The sequence below is a fragment of the Dermacentor albipictus genome, chromosome 1 (genome assembly GCF_038994185.2).
Source record: "Dermacentor albipictus isolate Rhodes 1998 colony chromosome 1, USDA_Dalb.pri_finalv2, whole genome shotgun sequence".
Taxonomy (NCBI): Eukaryota; Metazoa; Arthropoda; class Arachnida; order Ixodida; family Ixodidae; genus Dermacentor; species Dermacentor albipictus.
The window spans coordinates 323,651,644-323,673,944 of NC_091821.1; the positions used below are offsets into that span (position 1 = coordinate 323,651,644).

The 22,301-nt window shown below is 44.9% G+C and overlaps 2 protein-coding genes across 4 annotated transcripts in view; both read left to right on the forward strand.

Moving 5' to 3' along the window:
* Positions 1–1,541: 1,541 nt before the first annotated feature.
* Positions 1,542–13,827, forward strand: eEF2 (eukaryotic translation elongation factor 2). The gene is made up of 9 exons (XM_065453196.2): positions 1,542–1,697; positions 3,259–3,473; positions 3,912–4,105; positions 4,811–5,019; positions 7,418–7,748; positions 8,067–8,418; positions 11,327–11,837; positions 12,410–12,935; positions 13,383–13,827. The coding sequence occupies exons 1-9, from the start codon at positions 1,695–1,697 to the stop codon at positions 13,574–13,576; spliced, it is 2,535 nt and encodes an 844-aa protein (XP_065309268.1). The 5' UTR covers positions 1,542–1,694; the 3' UTR covers positions 13,577–13,827.
* Positions 13,828–14,034: 207 nt separating this feature from the next.
* The window catches only part of LOC135919397 (protein lin-10-like), a 29,306-nt gene continuing 21,039 nt past the window's right edge, over positions 14,035–22,301 (forward strand). For 2 of the 3 annotated variants that reach the window (XM_065453197.2, XM_065453199.2), the window contains exons 1-5: positions 14,035–14,274; positions 14,917–15,919; positions 19,073–19,113; positions 21,804–21,880; positions 21,968–22,010. In XM_065453197.2, coding sequence (XP_065309269.2) covers positions 14,940–15,919; positions 19,073–19,113; positions 21,804–21,880; positions 21,968–22,010 — 1,141 coding nt within the window. In that variant the 5' untranslated portion in view covers positions 14,035–14,274; positions 14,917–14,939. Of the gene's footprint in view, positions 14,275–14,439; positions 14,780–14,916; positions 15,920–19,072; positions 19,114–21,803; positions 21,881–21,967; positions 22,011–22,301 lie in introns of those variants that run through there. The other variant, XM_065453198.2, reaches the window with a different exon arrangement.

Below are 22,301 nucleotides of genomic sequence, written 5' to 3' on the forward strand. Positions count from 1 at the left end.
TTGGCCAGTCTGTGCTGATAGGCCCTTGCATCTGGAAAACACAAGTTTAGAAATAGACAAGTTTATGTTTTGCACAGCATGGTGAGACAGTACACACTCGAAACTGGCAATAAAGCTACGAGCTCTGCGAAAAGTATGCACAGAAAAGAAACTGGCCTCCGAGACATGCACCTCTGTGCATTCACTTCGTTGCCATGTTTCCCATGCTGTGTAGAGTAATACTGACAGCTGTAATCAAAGTTAAGAAAACCTGGGAAAGCACTGATGCTTTCCCAAGACACAGCAGCTGTCCTGTGTCCTTTGTCGTCCCTGTTAATTTTATGTTCATTTATATATTTCATTGATAATGCAAATGCCTATGACTGCAAATGCTACAGTTGTCTTTGTATTACACGTATAAAGCAGCTATCACAAGGATAAAGTAACTGTGACTAGAGACCTCTCAGCGCTTGAACATATCCTGAAGTAGTCAAGGCAAGTCCAAAAGGAACTCTTTTTAACTAATTGAATGCCATGCGAATTTGATTCACATTGGCCTGCTCTACGTTCTTGCTATGTATTGCACTTAGCTTTACTAACACAACATGGCAGTGCTTACTCTCTCATCAGAACATTAGAAACATTTTTTTATATTTTGATCTGCATAATTTCCGAGTGGAACAACGCGATTAGCATTAAAATTTAAGGCATTAGCAAGTTAATGCCATTTTCTGTGCCCGTGTGGCACGGGTATAACATGTATTGTGGAAGAGGCTATTCAACCTCAAAACGGCATTGTCGGTTAAATTACCACAGAACCTCACGTCAAAGCAAGTCCCATGTGTTGTATCTGCTTAAGAGATAACGTGTTGTTCTGGTACGCCACTGTGCGACAGATACATGCAATAGCCCCGCTTGCATCTATTTAACCTGAACGAAAATATTCAATTGCTCACGTGTTCACTTATCATGCGCAGGACACGCTGCTTCAGTAAAGACGAAAACTAAAGCAGGTGAATTCAAACAGACAAACAGATTATATTAAATCTTCGTAAACGAAAACAGAGCGCAGTAACAGTCGGGCAAAGCGCGTTGACTAGCAACACAAGGAGCTCAACTCACATCACGTTGAAACACCTGCCGGCAGCGCCAACTAAGCTCGTTAAAGTTGACATGACACTTTTATCGCCCCACAGCAGACGATTGAAGAGCCAGAAAACACGATTAATATGCGGCCAATAGAGAAAGCCTACAAATAATTACGTAGACTTCGAGGGGCCGATGCACCGAAACACCTTAAAAAAGCATTATGGCATTAATGCATTAATGCCCAAACGGACGCGGCCATCTCGTGATCTCAACCGCATTGGGTCTGATTGGGTAGGCGGGTCAACGCTACGGCGGTCACTGTACTACGGTTACCTGCGAGCTACGTTCAGTAAACTAAAAGTGCGTAATAACACATATAGCTCTAACTAAAAAAATAAAGAAATTATCGCAAACTTATACCGAAAAATATTGAGATTTTGAGTCTATATAGTGGACGTTTGTCAAAAAACCGCTGGGACAAAAGCAGCGCCCCAACAATAAAATCTGGCCACAAAGTTGTTAACCTCGCCACCAGCCTGCCCCTTGCTCAGTCCTTTTCCCCCGTATCCGCCATAGTGGTACGACCGAAGTTCTATCCATCGGAAGAAAAAACTTAAAAACTCAAGATGGTATGTGACATCCTTCTCCAATCTTTGTCAATCCTCATTTACAACATATTTGTGAACATATCTAGCAGCGAGTTTTTCTTAGTAGACAGAATTTTTGTCATATGCTGGCTGTGCACTGTACCCGATGCTTAGTCTGGCCGGCATTATGTCTTTCAGGAAACAGAATAAAGCCCCATTCTTTCCTGGATATCGTGAATGACGATCGCTTGGTGGGAGCAGATATTATTGAGCGCGTTGTTGCAGCTACGTACAGGCCTTATTGACCTTTAGCTGCCGGAAGCAGGGAAGAGTTGACGTTCAGCTGATGCTGATGGTGCAGATGTCATTCGACGTTCCGTTGCCTTGGGCTATGACAACGGCGCCGACGCGTTGTCACTTCCTTTTACTTTTTCTTTTACTCCATAGACTGTCTGCTGTCTGCCTGTACGGGTGAATGTGCAGATGGCTGACATAACTCGACCCCTTACGCAGTAGTCGCACTCAAGACGCGGAAGATTTATAATCAATGAAAACTCGTTGCTAATTGATGCTGTAGCTGTTTGCAAGTCTTACAGTCGTCTGTAGCGCACAGAAAACACAGATTTTCTGTCTTCTGAAGTCTGCATGTGTTGGTGTTACCGGGGATGTGTGGCTGGAAAGTAGGTCGAATTTGGTTTAAGTGCACAGACACGTGGCGAGCTGGTGATCTTGACATGGCGATGTCGTCCATGATCGCAGCGGGAGGAGAAAGCGCTTGTGCGCAGTGGGTAGCTATGTTTTCTGGATGGTGCTGACGTACGGGAGCCATGTGGCCTGCTGGAACGGGCTTGTTTGCGCTCATGCGTCTGACTCGGGGTGTGTCGTTGCTGACCTAGCTCAGACCCAAGTCTACATCCATCGACGCCGTGTAGCATATTGTGTCACTTTTCAAGCTTTCTTCCTAATTCTACGTCATCAGGCTTTGCTCATAGCGATATCTACCATTATGATTGCCGAAAGTTTTGAGTTTGAATTCCACTATGGGAATTCACCATGTCACTGGAAATTGTGGTAGGCTCAAACAGATAAGCTTAATCTCGTACGTGGCAAGCTGAAAGCGAGACTCAAGAGACGGGACGTAATGTTGCGAATGCGTTAGCAAAGCTGAAATAAAAGGTGGCGTCGGTAGCAGCTTTATTTTAGCAGTGTACTTGTTTTTTCTTATGCAAGCTCGACAGTTTAAGCGAGTTACGTTTTGCCTAGAGGCAAAATTGATGGGTATGAGATAAGATGGGTAGGAACTGGCCTTTTCTTTTAGACACATCACTTCAGCACTTGTTCGTAAACAACACAGCAACTTATTGTTTTAGTGGGGTCTGAAAGGAAAGCCTGCTATATAATAAAGTTCAGAAGCATGTTAGACATTTAAGACAGGTCGACTAAACCAGAAGTGAGCTTCACAGTGGGTATCCTTTGCCATGGCATTTTTGGCTCAGTGGGGTCTTGTTGGTTTCATAACCTGAACAGACAATGCATTTCCATTGATTGTTCATTTACTATGTTTCTTTGCAACCACTTGGCTTAAAATAGTTGTGGCTTGCAGGTGAACTTCACGGTGGACGAGATCCGTGGGCTCATGAACAAAAAAAAGAATATCCGGAATATGTCCGTGATAGCCCACGTTGACCATGGCAAGTCAACACTAACAGACTCCCTTGTGTCCAAGGCTGGCATTATCGCTGCTGCCAAAGCTGGCGAGATGCGATTCACAGATACCCGCAAAGACGAACAGGAGCGCTGCATCACTATCAAATCTACGTGAGTGGTAGCTCATTTCCAAGGAAAGATTCTGACTAGTGTTGCAGAAGTCAATTGCCATACTATGGATTTTATAATACTGAAAGCGGAGGCCACATGAGTACCTGAGATTATAATAAAGCATGCAACTAGGGATTTGCATGGCACCCATGGGGCAGCGGGGAATCAAAGCTGGAACCAGGGCTGAAGCCAATGGGCAAGAGGAGGGGGTGTTCTCATGTAATATTGGCTGTACATGAAATTCTCGCTGCCCTTGTGGCCTTGCAGAGGAGACTGGCTTGCATTGGCAGTCAAGGGACTTCTGTAACACCAGTCAAAACCTTGTGCATTTTCAGAGCTCATGCACGCTCCTAGCATGGCAACAAGAGGTAGGGCTATTTATTTTCCTCTTCCTCGAGTTCTGTGTACTTATTTGCAGTGGTGCTTTTCTTTTGCCAGGGCGGTGTCCATGTACTTCGAGTTGGCTGACAAGGATCTGATTTTTATTAAGGAAGATAACCAACGTGAGAAGAATGAGAAAGGTTTCCTCATCAACCTCATTGATTCCCCAGGCCACGTTGACTTCTCCTCAGAAGTGACTGCAGCCCTTCGTGTCACCGATGGTGCCCTCGTTGTCGTGGACTGCGTTAGTGGTGCGTATTGTTCAAGTCTCTTATGGTTGCAAATTCACACTTGGTGTTATATAGCCCGTGCATGGATTTAGTAGCACTGGTATTATACACCCGTGAGCAAAAGTGTATGGACTACTGGTTTGCTGAGAAAACTGAATTCGTTATTCTGATGCACAAACTGAAATTGACAAGTGTACTGGAAAGTGCACTCTGCCATCTTCAATTTGAAGTTACATTTATAGGCAAAGAAAAACACTTGGTTGCAGCAACCTTGTTACATATACTTTTGCTAAAGCTGGTGCTTCGGCGGGCTTGACATATCGCTGACGCACAACAAAGCATCGGAAACAGAAAGTTGATTTAACGTTCTGCCTGGCTGCCACTCCGGCAACTATACTGGCCTAAGAGACTGGCACACATTTTTTTTTTTTTTGGATCACGGAGGCCATGGTTCAAACTGGCGTATTATCCGGATATGGGCACACTGGCTGCTCGAGTTGTCCTGCAAAATTTGTATGCGAACTGTTGGGACTGCTGAAAGCCTTAGAATTACGCGGGATTTCGAATAAACAGTTCGAATTAACAAGGTTTTACTGTACTGGGTGTTGAGTTGTACATGAATGATTGCTTTGCAGGGCTGTGAATGTACAGAGTTCGTACATTTCTGTAAAGAGGTCTTGCAAAGACAAGCCTCATTGGCTAACCTCTTTTTCTGCATTTTTGCAGGTGTTTGTGTCCAGACGGAGACAGTGCTTCGACAGGCCATTGCGGAGCGTATCAAGCCTGTGCTGTTCATGAACAAAATGGACCTTGCACTGCTGACACTTCAGTTGCAGCCCGAGGACTTGTACCAGACTTTCCAGCGAACGGTCGAGAACACCAACGTAATCATTGCCACCTATGGTGATGAGACTGGCCCGATGGGTGACATAAAGGTGTGTGGCAATTGCCATTTTGCAGGAAGATGCAGTTTTTTTTTTTAATTTTGAGGTGGTCATAGGTCAGCAGAATCGGCTGATACTCATGTGCTTGTCTGTATTTTCGCAGGCTGTGTACTCGCCCACTTGTCAGCACTCGCTCGACTTCCTACTTGTACCCACTCATTCGTGTTCATGGTCTCCCCCATTCACACTTACCAGCACCATTCCTATTCGTAGTCTGGTCCACTCCCGCTCGGTGACAGTTGCTCACGTTAATGCTCTGGTCAAGTGGCACCGTCCGTCACTCGTGCTATAGCCCACGTCTGTGAAATCGATTAGGAGCGAAAATGAGTCTGCACTCGTGAATATGCTGACTTCTAGTAGTGGTCAACTTGTCGGCACACTACGCTTTCAGCAGCTTGCTTGTTTGTATGGCAACTTAGTCTGTGCTCTACTCGCAGTGGGCACTGGCCTGGAAGTAAGCTCTTGCTTTTGAGTGTTTCAACAAAGGTCCCTCAAATCGTGAACACTGCCTTTGTACTGCAGATCTTACTCAATTGTAGCAGTGCTTGTAATGCAAGGTGAATGTTGGATACGCGAGAGCTGCCATCCTCGTTGTGGTGCAAGCACAAAGCATTTCCCGTTGCCCCCTCCAACGACAGACATTTTTCTCATCGATGCCAAAGTCCTACCTTCCTTGAACTTGATGCCTCCCCGGCTAACGTAACTTTCCGTGGTGCTATTCAAAGTGCAAAGTGGCGCTATTCGCAAGTTCCGTTGCCTATAGGTGGCGTGCAAGGTGACTCAATATGGCGCCTACAGAGTATAGGAGCTCCTGAGCGCATGTGCGTCCTTCACGTCGGCTCATATTTGGCTTAGCGCTTGAAAACTGCTGTACCTTTTTCACAATTGCTGTTGCTAAATGACATCGTGTGCCACATAGATACCTATAAGAAATGCGGATGCGGTGTCTCATTGAAAGGGAAGAGCCCATGAAGGCCTTCAGATGTCGCATGCCAGGTGGAAGCCGCACGAGCTGCAATTTATGACCGGGAAGGTTATATCAAGGAACTTTAGCTTGTCTTTTTATCTTCGTGCTAATCGCAACGGTCCGCAAAGCATGCCGTTTCGCAACAGAGTAATTTTACTGCTCTGTGATGTTCTTGAGCTTCTTTCACGAATTGAGTTATGAGGAGATATTTCTGTAATTAAAAGAAGGATATCAATAAGGTTATTACAACTGCAACTTTTCAGACTTCTTTGTATGTCGCTATGCTAGCGCGTGCAGGTGTCAAGAAATCCATGCCGGTTGTTTTATTTTTTGCTGATACAGTTGTACAGTGAAACCTTGTTAAACCGTAGTTGGCCGGAGTTTCCCTTTATTAATTCTCTCCACCTTGCGGGTTTCCGCAGAACTACTACGTCAAACACTTACTTTTGCCTCGCTTGTTGTCGACAAATTCGACTTCACCCTGCCGTCTGCTAGCCGCCTGGTTAGCTCAGATGGTAGAGCGGCTGCCCCGGAAAGGCGGTGGTCCTGGGTTCGAGTCCCGGACCAGGACGGATTTTTCTTCGACTCTGAGGCTTCTCTTCCAAAGAACCCGTATGGGTTTCCTTTTTAGCAATTGCTACGAATGGGTGGATGTCTGATTTTCCCTTTATTAATTACTTCTCTCCACCTTGCGGGTTTCCGCAGAACTACTACGTCAGAAAGCAAGCAAATGAGCTACCGCCGCGCTGCCTGTGGTTACTCCAATACTATTTGAAAAAAATTCGCGGATGGCCGCGGGGTGGCGTGACAGTCTACGGAATTTGCTAATAGTGGCATCGCCTGTTTGGTGCCATTACAATACAAACAAAAGCAATACAATACAAAAGCCACGCCGCACACCGATTTGGCACGGGTCAAAATGATGTTGCTCTTGTACTTCAGTTGGCTACTGGCGCGGCTAGCAGCAGCTGCGATACTGACTTTTCTAGATCATGCTAGCTATGCACCACATTTATCTACTTCAATTAAAAACTAGCGTGTCCTCGAATCTAAGCAGACCCTAGAGTTTCTAATAAAAACATTACGTTGTAGCAGGGATAAAAATCTTGGCCTGTAGTCCATATTCAGTACACTTTTATGTCATCTGTGAATGTATTCCTTGTTCACCCAACATCATGACCGGTGCTGTGCATCTGTGACATTTACCACATAGGACACTCGTTTTTCGTTTGCATATTTAGCTTCTGCATATGACATGAGTGTTCTGTGGTAATACAGTTTAAATAATACTTCTCTGAAGCACCTAAAGCTTGTACATACGTGAAACTTTCTGTAGACGCATGGTACAGCTAGCTAAGGCAGGTAATTGTACGTTTCATATCCTTGTAGCAGTAATGCCATCGTGTTACTTGTGTTCTGCAGGTGGAACCGTCCAAGGGCAACGTCGGCTTTGGCTCTGGTCTGCATGGCTGGGCCTTCACGCTGAAGCAGTTTGCTGAAATCTACGCAGAGAAGTTCAAGATTGATGTGGACAAGCTGATGGGTCGGTTGTGGGGCGAGAACTTCTACAACCCGAAGACCAAGAAGTGGGCCAAGAAACCTGATGAGGACTACAAGCGAGCTTTCACCATGTTCATCTTGGACCCAATCTACAAGATCTTTGATGCCATCATGAACTACAAGAAGGAAGAAACAGCCCGTCTTTTGGAGAAGCTGAACATTGTTCTTAAGGGTGATGACAAGGACAAGGATGGTGAGTTCATTGACAGTTTTGAAGTAGCATTGGACGCAAAAGCTGTGTTGTACCCGATACGGATGATGGAATTTGGAGCAGAAATTGGAACACGCTGCATCTGTACATTTTCTATTTTAGAGCATCAGTTGCATTAAACATGTCAGGAATTTAGTGAGGGTAGATAGAAATGTTTATTTGGCCCATGTGCTATCACTGTGTGTGATCGGAGCTGTGGTGTTCGATTCAGCTGTGTCGTTGCCTGGATGACAATTCATGCATTTATCTACTCTGTTTATATTGGAGAATTGTTCATGTATTTGTTTTGCATCTATGCAGGCAAGAACTTGCTGAAGGTGGTTATGAGGACGTGGCTTCCTGCTGGAGATGCACTCTTCGAAATGATCACAATCCACCTTCCATCTCCTGTGACGGCACAACGCTACCGAATGGAAATCCTCTATGAGGGTCCCCTTGATGATGAGGCTGCTGTTGCTGTAAAGGCATGCGACCCAGAAGGCCCACTGATGATGTACGTCTCAAAGATGGTACCGACATCGGACAAGGGCCGCTTTTACGCATTTGGGCGAGTCTTCTCTGGTGTTGTGTCATCGGGACAGAAAGTCCGCATCATGGGCCCAAACTACACTCCTGGCAAGAAAGAGGACTTGGCTGAGAAGGCTATTCAGAGGTGAGCATTCACACCCTGGCAGAAGTGGGAAAATGTCTGTCCAAGAAGTAGGCCTCCACGTAGCATCTGAGTGTACAGTCCGATATTAGTGGCTACACAAATGCAGCTGTGGCAAGTGGCTTTACTGCTGGTAAATTGTGATAAGGTGTTAGGTTAGGTTGTTCATTACATTCTTGCTGCTTTCTTTGTCATCTCCAGAATAGCTCCTCCAAAAGGAAATGTAGTGTTCTATTGATGGACCTCATTTATGTTTGAAGTGTTGTTAGCTATTGCATGCTAACTGCATGGAGTTTGTCGAGGCAAATCTGGTGGCTTAGCAGTGAGGGCTTGCATGCTGCTGTCCGTGGCATGTTCATACTGTTCAGCACAATGCAGTAATCTGCAGTATGGAGGCACACTAGCGGAACGAGATTTCAATGTTCGATATGAAAAACAAATTTTGTTTTCTCCACCTCTGTCTTGGCGGATCTACTTATCATCAAAGAAGTTCCTAATGCTTACAGAGGGATATAAAGTATGTTGGGTCTTATGCCTTCGGTGCCTGCTCCCCATTAGCCCCCTCGGGAATGGACTGAGCAGGTCCCATCCTCGACAGGCCCTACAAGCAGCAGTTACTGGCTTCAGTGCCATCTTGAGTGTGCTAGAGGCATTTTTTAGTGAATGCTTATAGCATTAGTTGCGTATACTTGCTACTTTACTTGCTGGGACAGGCAGAATGGACAGAGGTTTCAAGAGAATAGTTTCAAGTGCATTTCTCAATTTATGAAGGCTGGCATGCTCATTAGCTGTATATGTACCGTATTCACTCGCATTATCATCGCACTTTTTTGTCAAAAAATTTATGCAACTTCAGGAGTGTGATCATAACACGGGTTAAATTTCCCAGGAAAAGAATTTCTTTTTTCACCCCGCATTTGCTGCGGGATGACAATGGGTCAACAAGCTGTCGGTGCGGGACACCAAAACAAAAGTGGCAGCCCGTGGAGCAAGCCTAACGTGCCGAATGCGATTATTTTTCTTCTCGTGAGTGCATTATGCACACTGAAACAGTTCCGTATCAGTAGTAAATAATATTGTTAATATCGGCAAGTTGAAACAGTTCCGTATCAGTAGTAAATAATATTGTTAATATCGGCAAGTTTGCGACAATAACTTAGCCATGTCCACTTTGAGGGGACAGAAACAGAGATGGGCGTGCTTAGCTGCTAGTGACATAGAAACACATGCTGCGAAAACTGCGGCATTTGTCTTCACTGCTATCCTAATACGGCACGTTTCCATGGGTGATTATCTCGGCTGCGTTACAAGTGTCGGCGTATGAATGGGGTACACTTCTGACACATTGGTGTAAACGTGGCCACTTCGCCGCTCGCGATTTGTTGCGTTCCCAGGAGTGCAAACGAAAAGAATCGAAAGGCGCCCTTTATGTTGTTCACTAAAACCATTATGAAACTTACAAATAATAAAGCCGAGGCAAGTTTGGTTGTAGCTTTTTTTTTTTTTTTTGGAAGTGCGGAAAGTGATGAATGAGATGGGGCATCTGCTTAAGTATCTTGTGCGCTAGCAGACTGCTTGCTATGTCTTCAAGAATCGTTCGCATAGCATTCGACAGATGGTAAGCGTAATCATCATTAGCTAGACTTGGCACACGACGTACTGCTGCAACAAGTTCAGGGTGCAATCATTACATGGGAAAGAAAAAAATTGAATTTTGACGGCAAAATTCAGGGGTACGATTATTACTCGAGTAACTACAGTACATTCATATGCCTTGGTTGGTGTATACCTGCTGAAGCACTGCTGTTGTTGTGCTTATGTATTATAGAAACAGATTTTTATCTTGTTTGTAGGAATTGCAAGGCATTACTGCAAGTGGCCTAGTGAAGATTACTGTTTTCATCTTGTGCAGTACAGTTGCAGCAAATTAACTGATAGCAATACTTACGGCTGTCGTCTCGGTATTGCCATATTTGTTCGGTTATAAGGTGTTCTGAATTATAAAACTAGGATGTAGTTGGTGACCTGCAAAAAAGAATGTATGCACACTAAGGCAAAATAAAGTAGCCAGTGGATTATTTACTTAGCGGAGATTGCCCGAAATATCAAATCGGACTCCCCCAGAATAATTGGTGTGGGTTATGTGCAGATTTCATCTTCAGGTGTGATGCCGCGGCAGTGTCTAATGAAATCTTGGGGTGAAATTTGCGTCTGGCCTCTACTGTGCTATGTTTCAAGTTCTCAGCATGGGTTATACATTCAAAAATGTGGTACTTCCTGACTAGCAGAGCTTTAGTAGGTGCAACAATTGTGCTGCCATTTAAAATTTGGTTTCTCAGAAATAGGGCATTGTTGCCATATTCAAAACAGCCGAATCATATCAGCCTCTCTTATAAGGTGGGGGTGACTTTGACGCTAAAGATTCTAAGAATGAAACCTTGCCTTATATTTTAATAAATATGGTACGTAATAAGATGCAGTAGAGAATGATGGTCATGGTCGCTTCTGCGATGTACCTTAGCAAGAATTTCACCATGACCGTTGATATACTCGGACAAATTGGATTTGGTAAACAATTACAACAGTACAGTATTGATAAAGTTGCCTTGTCATTGATGCCTAAACTGCTTACTTGTCTCCAATTAGTGTTCTCAATTACACTTCTGAGTTTTTCCTTGTTAGTAGTGTGACAGTTTTGAGATCTGATTACTGCACACTACTCAATTAATCTTGTCATTGAAAAATAGTTTTTGAAATTTACATGGTCAACCAAACTATAGCTTTAGGGGCTGGTTGGTTTCACACATATCTGCCTTTTTTTTTTTTCATCTAAATGCTATGAATCCTCCAGACAGCATTTTGGTTCCAATTTTTCAACATTCCTATTGTATATCCTCTCTTTCTCGTTCAGGACTGTTCTGATGATGGGTCGCTACGTAGAGCCTATTGAAGATGTGCCCTGTGGCAACATCTGTGGTCTGGTCGGCGTCGATCAGTTCCTGGTCAAGACAGGCACCATCAGTACCTTCAAAGATGCCCACAACATGCGTGTCATGAAGTTCTCTGTGAGCCCTGTTGTGCGTGTGGCAGTAGAGCCCCAGAATGCCTCCGACTTGCCCAAGCTTGTGGAAGGGCTGAAGCGTCTGGCTAAGTCAGACCCTATGGTGCAGTGTATCATTGAGGAGTCTGGAGAGCACATCGTGGCTGGTGCTGGTGAGCTGCACCTGGAAATCTGCCTCAAGGATTTGGAGGAAGATCATGCAGGCGTCCCACTCAAAAAGACTGACCCTGTTGTCTCATACAGGGAGTCTGTCCAGGATGAGTCTAGCATCATGTGTCTCTCCAAGTCTCCCAACAAGCACAACCGTCTCTTTATGAAGGCTTGCCCACTGCCCGATGGCCTTCCCGAGGACATTGACAAGGCATGTACCATGTTAATCTGAAATGCAGAAATGTGTAAATAGTCAGCAACATTGTGCTTACAGGCAGGATATGCCTGCTGCTTGATTTGATACTTTGAGGCTTGCAATATCATTAGTGACAGGGAAGCATAGAACACAAAAAAGGTGCTATGCTTATCTCCTATTTTTTTGGTCAGTCCTCTGTCTTGGCAATCTTCTCTGCTACTTGAGAAGATTGAATGCTTACAGAGGTATATTGATCAGGGTTCTGCCTTCGGTGCCTGTTTGTTGTTTAACCCCCTTGGGAACAAAATGAACAGGTCCCATCCTCAAAGGACCCTACAGAACGCTATGTGGCACCTTTTTCAGTAGTTTGGAAAAAAGGCGTCTGTGTGTTTCGATAAAATTGTCTCTGCAATATTGTTTTCGTGCTTCCAACAATCCAACAGTTTTGCCTCTTGTCCACAAACAAGTTGCAGATAGCCTCACGAACACAGTGCTTCATGTAACTCTTGCATTGACTGGCTGAGCAAAGTATGCGAATGACTACTTTGCCATTTCGTTTGACCTTTCTTGCTTTTAATTTTTTGTAGGGTCAAATAAACCCACGTGACGATTTCAAGATCCGTGCCCGTTACCTATCTGACAAGTATGAATGGGATGCCACGGAGGCCCGTAAGATCTGGGCATTTGGACCTGAAGGCACAGGCCCCAACCTGCTTGTGGACGTCACCAAGGGTGTGCAGTATCTGAATGAAATCAAGGACTCTGTTGTTGCTGGTTTCCAGTGGGCCACCAAGGAGTCCGTGCTGTGTGAAGAAAACATGCGCGGTGTACGGTTCAACATCCACGATGTCACCCTGCATGCTGATGCTATCCACAGAGGTGGTGGTCAGATCATCCCAACAGCCAGACGGTGCCTGTATGCCTGCATGTTGACTGCGTCGCCAAGGCTTATGGAGCCAGTGTACCTGGTGGAGATTCAGTGCCCTGAAAATGCTGTGGGTGGCATCTATGGAGTGCTGAACAGGCGTCGAGGTCACGTTTTTGAAGAATCCCAGGTTGCTGGCACACCCATGTTTGTGGTCAAGGCCTACCTGCCCGTCAACGAGTCATTCGGTATGTTCTTTTTGGTTTCAGTGCAATGTTGCAGTTTGAGCTGTTGCTATCTAAGGTAGAATGAAGAGATCTGGGTAAAAATGGAGAACAATGGATGAGCTTGGTGAAGTGTTTCAAGTGAATTGGCAAAACAGCTTCCTCCCATATATCAAGCATGTCTATTTGGCAGAGCTGTAAAACGGTGTTTGGTCTGGAAGATTAGCGTTGCTAGTAATGTAACATGGGTGATTTGCATTTGTAATGAAGTGGTACTGAAGCTTTCGGTTTTATTGGAGTTGCAGTTGTGCAGGTATGTGTAGCGTTTAAAGAATTCATGTTGACGTGCAGAAAAAGTGCAGTACATCAGTCCAAGGTAGTAGTGCGGTGCTTTATGACCAGACCCAATAACCTTTCTTCAAAGACTGGTGATTTGCAAGGGAGATCTTTAAATTTAACCTCTTGCTGCAGGGTTCACGGCTGACCTGCGTTCCAACACCGGAGGCCAAGCCTTCCCACAGTGCGTGTTCGACCACTGGCAGATCCTGCCTGGTGACCCCCTGGACGGAAAGTCCCGCCCCTACAACGTTGTGATGGAGACCCGCAAGCGCAAGGGCCTCAAGGACACGCTGCCAGATCTGGATCAGTACTTCGACAAATTATAATCGCTGGCAACCTAACATCGCGCTTGTTGGCTGGTTCTCGTCGACCCGTTGGTCTGCCTTGAGTTTTTTTTTTTAACACTAGGAGATGGAAGTTTTATGTAAAGATGCTGGGAAGAACCGACGGTCTATCCTGCACAGTGCGGAGACCTCATTTTATTAATTTTGTTTCCTGTCCCGCCGTGTCTTGTCAGAACGGTGGTTACGGGCGCACTACAGAGCTACACCACGAATAAAAGATTTGTGGACCTTCACCTTTGTATTGTTGCTATTTTTTCCGCAAGCATGTGCGGCCGCCAATCTGCGGTTGACTGGGAACTGCGGAAGGTACGTAATTTTGGCGAACCGCCATTGGTTATAGATAGGTATTTACGAAAGAACCGCGCTTGAGTATGCACGAATGGTTAGAAAAAAAAAAAAGTTATGCCAGAACGCGCAAGGTTTGCTAATGTGTCGTCGGGCACGTGACCTCCGGGGCGCTGTGTTCGAGGGTGCGACGTCAAGCGCTCCGCAGTCATGGGTGGCCGTGGGCGCTGTGTGTGTCCGCCAGCTCGGCGACGAACGCCGTCGTGGGCTCGGCTCTGGCAGCCGTTGTGAACCATTCGCAAGGCCGTTCACGGCCCTGGGAGGTCTGACCGCTCTTGTGTATCCATGCCTTCCGCCATACCCCTGCTTTCAGGGGTTCTCTACCTCGGTACTGGGTAAGCCTAACTCCTCAGCTGATGCCGTTTTCTGTGGCTGATTGATACTTCGTAACCGTGTGCGCTCATCATGTTACGATGCACATGTTGAAATCGTGCATCACTCATTTACGTTGATACGAACTGAAATTATCGACGTCTGAAATGCCCCTCGGCATATGTGCGCTAAGCTGTATCGTAACCACCGGCCCCGCTGCTCATCTCGCGAATATATCCTTGTGGGCAAATAATACGCGACCTGGTATTTGGAACGCTTGATCTTGCCATGTGTTCAGAGATTATCAAAATCACACGTCGTCGGTAGCATGCGTTAAGGTGTGGTATCCCCTCGAGCATGAATCATCTGCTTACGCCGATCGATCATGAACTGATGTAGCCAGGGTTCAACGCTACCAGCGTGGGGTTGGGTCATCGTGACCATCGCCTGGCTCGACCTGAGTCTTTCTGACTTCTCTCACACACCGTGAGCAGCGATGTAGCCAAGCGTTGCGACCTTATGGCAGGTGTAGGCATGCATGGCTCCTAGTACTCTCTTTTGCTCCCGTTATTTCGCGAGTGTTCGTGCATGCTAGGCATCGTGCATTGCCGGCACCCTTCCGTCGCTTACGTAAATGCGTTTCTGGACGTCTCCGCCGGGCACAGGAGGCTGAGGGGCCATCGGCAGCATGCACCCGTCGAGCGAGGCGAGCAGCGACACGGACGAAGTGGCGCGGCTCTTCCCCAAGTGCCGAGGTCGTCACGACGGCCACTCCCAAGACGACGACGATGAGGCGGACAGCCTGAATAACAACCACCACCCAATGGAGGACGGTTCCGTGGTGAGCGCCTACGACACGCCGTCGCGAATCGAGATCGCAGGCGGACGGGAGATTTTCTGCAAGAGCCGGAGTCGACCCAAGCGGCGCCAGCGCGATGCTGCCGAGGCGTGGGAGGACGAACCACTCGTGTACGAGGCACCGGTCTGCGGTGCAGAAGTGTACGATGATATTGACGAGCGCACCAACGCACCGGCACGTCTCATTGGTAACGTGCCCATCGCTCAGTACGAGGGTTCACCGCGCCGCTACGGACCGCGGCCGGGTTACCCGCAGCGCGTGGCTGCTGACGCCCAGGAAGCGGACGAAAACACGGTGTGCGGCAGCTCGTACGTCGGGCAGCGACTGGCGGGGGCCACGCCGAGTCCCCGCACCCCCCCAAGCCCTCGGCCCCCTAGCCCGCGCCTCGGAGGCACGCCGGCCGCAGCGAGCCCTGACCCAGGGAGCCCGGGTGGTGGAAGCCCCCGCAGGCTGAGCCCGCGGCCGCGAAGTAACAGCAGTACCGAGACCGGCGAACAGATGGACGAACAGACGAGGAATCTGACGCTTTCGCCCGACGGCACGGATTGCGAGTCGGCCAGCGAGGCCATGTCACTAGCGGGCTCGGCCGACGCGCCGCTGGCCATGCCCGTGCTCGAGGATGGCCTGTCCAGTGGCCACCTGTCGGACACAGAAGGCTCTGTCGGCGGAGGCACGCAGCCACCCTCGGACGACGTGGTGTCGGATGCCATCCGCGAGATCCAGCAGGCTATCCAACACAGCAAGCGCCTGGCACTCAAGAGCTGTGGTCCTGCTGAAAGAGGGGATGCTCCACCCGTGTGGGTGCCCAGGTAAAGGCTGCGGCTTGATCATTTGACGGCATTATTATGGAATAATTAGCAAGACACCTTACAGTTATTTACGCACAATTGAGGAGCCTGTAGATTTTTAATGAATAACTATAAAAAACTCGAGTTTCATCTTTTGATTGGTAGTGCTAAGATTGTCAGTAATAAATGTTACAGCATACTGGGAATGTGGTCTGGCACAGCGAACAGTAAAAGCGTGGTGCCATTGCTTCCTTTTTGCAGTTGACTGTGACAAGGCTGTACACGTGCAGTGATGCTGAACTCATACTGTGTACCATTTTAGGGCTGCATTCCTGATTTGCTGTAATTAACTCTAGGATAATGCACATGTTACTGTGAGCTCCTATTCTACACTACCACCATGTCCCTTGTGTTCTGCTGTGTCTGTGCTGTATACAGTAGTACAAAGTCATTGATCGCAAAATGTTTTGTCATTTTGTGATGCTGAAAGCCAAATCACAACCATATGAAGCCAACAGATAATGAAACTATGGAAAGCATAACGGACGTTATTTGCATTTTGTAATTATTTGTAGGTTTGATGTATTCAGGTAGCATACAAGGTTTTTTTTTTGTTTTTGGCCAGTTGCCTGCTCCTAAAAAGTTCACATACTGTGTGACATATTTCTCATCTGATGGTGAAAGATGCTCAACATCTGCTGCTATTGCCATGAGTGACACAGGCTAACACTTCCCGGATAAGATCTTGTACACATGCATAAATACCCAAGATTGTGGTTGCGGGAACATCCATCGCCGTAGCACACTTGGCAGTGCAAGGCACTTGTAATGCAAATGTTGTGGGTTTGGCTGCCACCATCTGATTTCATGTATGTTTGACGCGAATGGTGTAGAACTTTCTGAAAGACACGCGGGCACCTGTGATTACTCTGGAACCGTCGATGACTGATGTATAAAAGCCGACTTGCTTCACCCGCTGATCAGATTTCGACGATTGCCAGCTGTGTTCGCTGCTATCATTGTGTTTTAAGTGTAGCCTGTTTTGTGGGCACAGGTTCGCCCAATAAAAGTTAGTTTCGTCATTCACAGTATTGCTGCTGTGTTCTTTACCGTCACTACTATGTGACAGTATAACATAACAATGTAACATTGTTATGTGTAGTAGTTACTGCTGTTCCATTTTAAATGTATTGTGAATTAGGAATGAGTGGCAACTTTTTAGGAATGAGTGGCAACTTTCTTCTTTTTCACTTTTGGAACAATAAGCATACTACCTTGCTCATGCTGTAGGTACTGGCACTGTTTTATTCATTCCACATAAGGCCAGCTCTGAAAAAGCATTGATGCTTGTAGATGTGAGACTGGGCAGCCTGCACATTAATTGAAACCTCTGCATCATTTGAACATTCCATCGTATGTAAGGCCCATACAATGTTACAATAAAATCACACATTGTTTATTGTCACATTGTAGTGACCATCAAGAACACAGTAGGAAAACTGTGAATGGCGAAACTAACCTTTATTGGCTGAATCTGCACCCACAAAAGCAAGTGACAATGAAATCACAACAAAAGTGGCGAACGCTGTCAGTGATCGTCGGAAATCTGACCAGCGGGTCAAGTGCGTTAGCTTTTATACATGAGTTGTCGAAGGTTCTAGAGAAATATCCAGTGCCTGCGTGTCTTTCCGAAAATACTACACAGTTTGCGAGAAGAACAGGGGTTAACCGATGGGCCCAATTTTTATTAGTCATATCATAAGAAGCCAACAAACACTGACACTAAGCACAACATAGGGGAAAAAATTTGTGCTTAATAAATGAAATAAAGAAATTATAAATATAATGGAAATGAAAGTGGACGAAAAAACAACTTGCCGCAGGTGGGGAATGGTCATGAACATCACATTTTGTTTTGAGGGTTGTTCTTTGTCATACTGTACGCAAGTTCAAGCTCGAACTGAAGGAGAGAAATTCACTCCTTGTAGTGGACAGTGTATCTTTCAATTGATATTGATTTTCTGTATTTCAATCACAAGCTTTAGCTGTTTTTGAACCATTTAACCTGTTTACTTTCCGAAAGGTATACAGGATAACGGAGAGAATGTAATGCCATCTGTGCAGATCATCTTGGTCTTGTTATGCACTCTTGCTTAGGAGCAGCCTTTTGCTAATTTTAGCTTGACTTAGGCTTTTCTGTACACTTTGATAACAACTGACATTCTGTTGTCACCTCAATGGGAGTGCCATCATTGCTTTGGTAGCATTTATTGCTCTTTAACGCCTTATTGTTATCCTAACTTCAGTGATATGGCAGAACTTAAAGGTCTTGTACAATACATATAACCAAGCTTATCCAATCAAGCCCTCATTTCATTCGTTTTCAATGCTAGAAAAGACCATCTGCAGTACTGCAGATGCTTTAATTGATGGGCTTGCACCATTAAAACCCATCAATTAAAGCACCTGCAGTACTGAAGTAAATTCTGTAGTGCAATAAACGTATAAACACATTTAGTTTATTATCTCTTAGATGTGGCTAAGAAAGCAAAAAAATTCATTGGAAGATAATAGTGCTTAAGAACACTTGAAATGTGTGATGCTGTTGAGGGCACATTTTTAAAGTCTCTAACAAAAAGCACCAGAATATTTTATGTAAGAACTGGCTTTTGGTGACGTTGACTAGGCAAGGGAGATAGTGGATAGTGGCTTGATTGTGGCACAGCGTCCAGCATCATAACTTCTCATATTTACTCTGACCAGCATAAGTTCTTAACACAAATTGGCACTAGTGACCATGTGCCTCTCATTATTTGCATCACAGCTGCATCTGAAACTGCAGAGGTTTGTGACAAACTCAAGATCTTGTTCATTGTGATGGACACAAAGAGCCATTGTGCAGTGCACCCCAGTATCTTTGTTCCTGCGCAATTATGGTCTCAGTTAGTTGTTGTGAGCAGATGTTTTAATGTATTCATGCTATAACAATGATTGTGGCAAAAGAAAGAAAGCAAGGTTTGCTGCATATTCTTTATTTTGAATGCATTGTTGGAAGGGTTAAGTGATAGCACAGAATTGTTTCAGCTGAGACTATGGTCAACTCGATAGCCTTAGCACTGTCACTGGAAAAATAATTATTGTGGAGCATTCTTTCAATTATTTTATACTTTGCAGGCTTTCTCAGTCTGCCCGAGAAGACCAGGCCCCTGATGATGGTTAGTTTTTTCGTTTTTTGTGTATTCGCATGAAATGCATGGAGATTTCTGTAAACAGTGGATCTTAGACTAATAGCTTTTTGGGCTGTGTGAATACTCGGTATCTGTGAAATCGTAATACGAGTTGGCAGCCACAAATTTTTATTGATGCAAAAGCATCAAATGGCCCATTGAGTGAAGTAGCTGGTGGCGTCATTAGCAGTGAAACTTCCCATTGGCTGCGACGCAACATCACAAGCGGGCCTCAGGCGTTCGCGCCTGCTAGCTCGGGCCTTGGTGGAGCAGATTGGGCGAAAGGGGACACCTGCTGGCACAGTATTGTGTGAGGGAAGATGGCATTGCCTTGATGCCACATCACCCTTGTTCATGGAAACCTGCATTATCTGCATGTTACTTGTCTGTGCAAGCTTTCACCTCAAACTCGAAGGACCGCTCAGCAGCATTCAATTGGAAATTAATGCTTTTGCATTCACAACTCGTAAGTGCTTAGGGGGCCACATATATTTTTGTTTGTTTGTTGGGCATTGTCTCAGTGAGCCACCTCTAATTCTCAAGGGTTTTCAAGTTTGAAAAAAGCGACTGGTAAGTGCTGGGTAAAATCAGTGCATTTGCTTCAGTATGGTGACTTAAGTTTTAATATCCTTGATGTATTTGCAGGTCAGTCAGGTACTTCTTGACTACATTACATTAAATACACCTTATTATCAGACCTGTCAGACACTGAGCTTATAACGACTAACACATTTTACAATATTTTCTTCTCCCACAATTATTTGTCCCTCACACTATGTAATCTATGAGGAGTGTTGCATGCTGAAAATGAGGTTGTATGCTACGCATTACACTGAACATGTGGAGTTGTGAATCCAGCTTGTGCCCAGTCCTATAACTACTTTTGTATTTGACCTAGATTTCTCTAGAGGACAGAGCTGTGTTGACATGAAGGCATTGCAAAGCCTTGCCAGACATCAATGGTATGCCTGTATGGTTCCTGAGGACCTCTAAGGACTGTCTTGAGGAATCTTGGATGTTGGCAGACCACTATTGAGATAGACTGGTGTAACCATTTTTAAAATGGCAGGGCAATACTTGAGGTGTTACATCAATAAATATAGATGGTTTGCATTCAGTTCTCCGTATTAACACCCTGTGTCATAGCCTTCTCATGGCATGCTGTTGCCTTGATACTTACAATGATGAACACATGCTGTTGTGTGTGCTAATTGGAGTAAGAGCCATTAAAACTATTTGCAGTAGGAAATAGCCATCGCCTAAAATGCTTTAGATGCAGTGCTGATGTGAGGAGCTGTTGCTGATGCAAACAGTGCCCAAAGGCATATTTTGACACAGTTATCAAATGTTACTTTCCTAATTAGTGAGCACTAACATGTCTTGGAAATGGCCTTGCCCATAGGAAATGCCCACGGCGAAATAGGGGTGGAAAATGGAATAGCAGAGTTAGACGTCATAAAAAAAAAAAAGTTCCAGCAGCACTTATTTTCATACTATAAGGAAACAATGTTGCAGTCTTAAAAAAATTGTCTGTGACTTTAGATGCGAACATTTAAACACCTAAGATGCGAACATCTACAGGCACCAAAGCAAGTGCAGTATATTTTGGTGCGTTGAGTGCATGGGCACATAGTGTAATACAAGTTGGTCGGTGCACAGTTCTTGGCGGAACAAATATGATGGGTGCTCTAACAGTGCATAGTGCATCTGAAATCCCGTAGAATTTTGGATCCCAAAGCCTATAGTTTCCTTCTGGTGCATGTAGCACTTGCACATGATAAGCGATCACTCACTTCACTCAACCATCAAGTGCACTCGTGCAAAAAAGTTGCACTCGAAGTGCATTTAATGTGTGCATAGGGTGTTTTTTTTTTAGCCGCACCAAATAAAAAAAAAATTAACTGTGGCAGATAGCAAAATTATAACCCTTAAGCTAAATTACTTGATGAGGTGGCCGTTATTTCTACCAGAAATGATAATTCTTAATTGAATAGCTAACATAAATACATTAATCAGTTTTTTTAATTAATCACATTATGGCACATATTTCAATATACAAATTGTAGCCAGTGAGCTTGCTAGGCATATTGACTATGTGCTGTCAAACTTGCGATAAAAATGCACTGTTGTTCTACTTACGTTTTTATGAAAATGTTCTGTTATGCACTTAAGCACAAAAGTAACTGGAATGCCAATGCATTTCGTGAGACACTTTGAAAATTAATATATTGAAACTGGTGTAGTCCTTAGAATTTGTTATAAGTGGATAATAAGTGAATATGCCTTGCAAACTCATCGGCTTTGATTTGTAGATTGAAATATGTGCCATAAAGTTATTATTTAAAAAGTTAATTACAGAAATTATGTTCATTATTCAATTGAGCATTCTTATTGCTCATAGAAGTAATGGGCCGCCTCATCGTGTAATTTAACTCAAAGGTTAAAATTGTGCAATTTGTCAAAGGCAGTTTTAAAAATTTTGGTGCAGCTCAAAAAAAAGAAAAGCACCTGGTGTATATATATATATATGACAATATGGTATTGTCATTGTCAAAATTCTTCAGTATTCATGCAGCTCAAAAGAAAGAGAACTTAGTTTGTGTACTGTAATGAATTTCTGGCATGTGTGGTTTGCTGTGGACTAACACCATGCACATTTGTGCATGCCCCCACCACAGATTGTGACACAGATCAGGAAACTGACAGACTCCTTGGGGCACAGCGTTCAGATGACCGGGGCTTCTTTGACGATAAGGTAATCTGACTTGTGGGCACCTCTAGTTCTCTTCGTCCCCATGGCTTGCCTTGAGCATTGCTTTGTGTCCCCTTGTGGTTCTCACAGGCCCAGAATTCTGTGGGAAAAAAGAAAAATACTTCAAAGGAAGGTAAGTGATGCGATTCATTACTCAGTCTTTCAGTGGAGTCATAAAGGTGTCACAATGTTGTGAATAATGCGAACTCGGAACAAGCACAATTTCTGTGCTTTGTAGCCTATGCAAATGGAGAGGGCAGAATGGAGGTGAGAGCACACATGGCTAACTACTGATCGAAATTTTTAGTCGGTGCATGTCACTACGCCACATGTAAATTTTTTTTTACCATACTAACATGCTATTGCTTCCGAAGCTTGCCAACAGTTTCTCATTTTTTAAATATGCATATATTGTTCGGCTGGT

What these genes read in the sequence shown, in the direction of transcription:
- eEF2 (XM_065453196.2), top strand. An exon ending in TGTCGTGGACTGCGTTAGTG is followed by an intron (nt 4,106 to 4,810) that starts GTGCGTATTGTT and finishes GCATTTTTGCAG; the next exon opens with GTGTTTGTGTCCAGACGGAG. An exon ending in TTCCCGAGGACATTGACAAG is followed by an intron (nt 11,838 to 12,409) that starts GCATGTACCATG and finishes AATTTTTTGTAG; the next exon opens with GGTCAAATAAACCCACGTGA.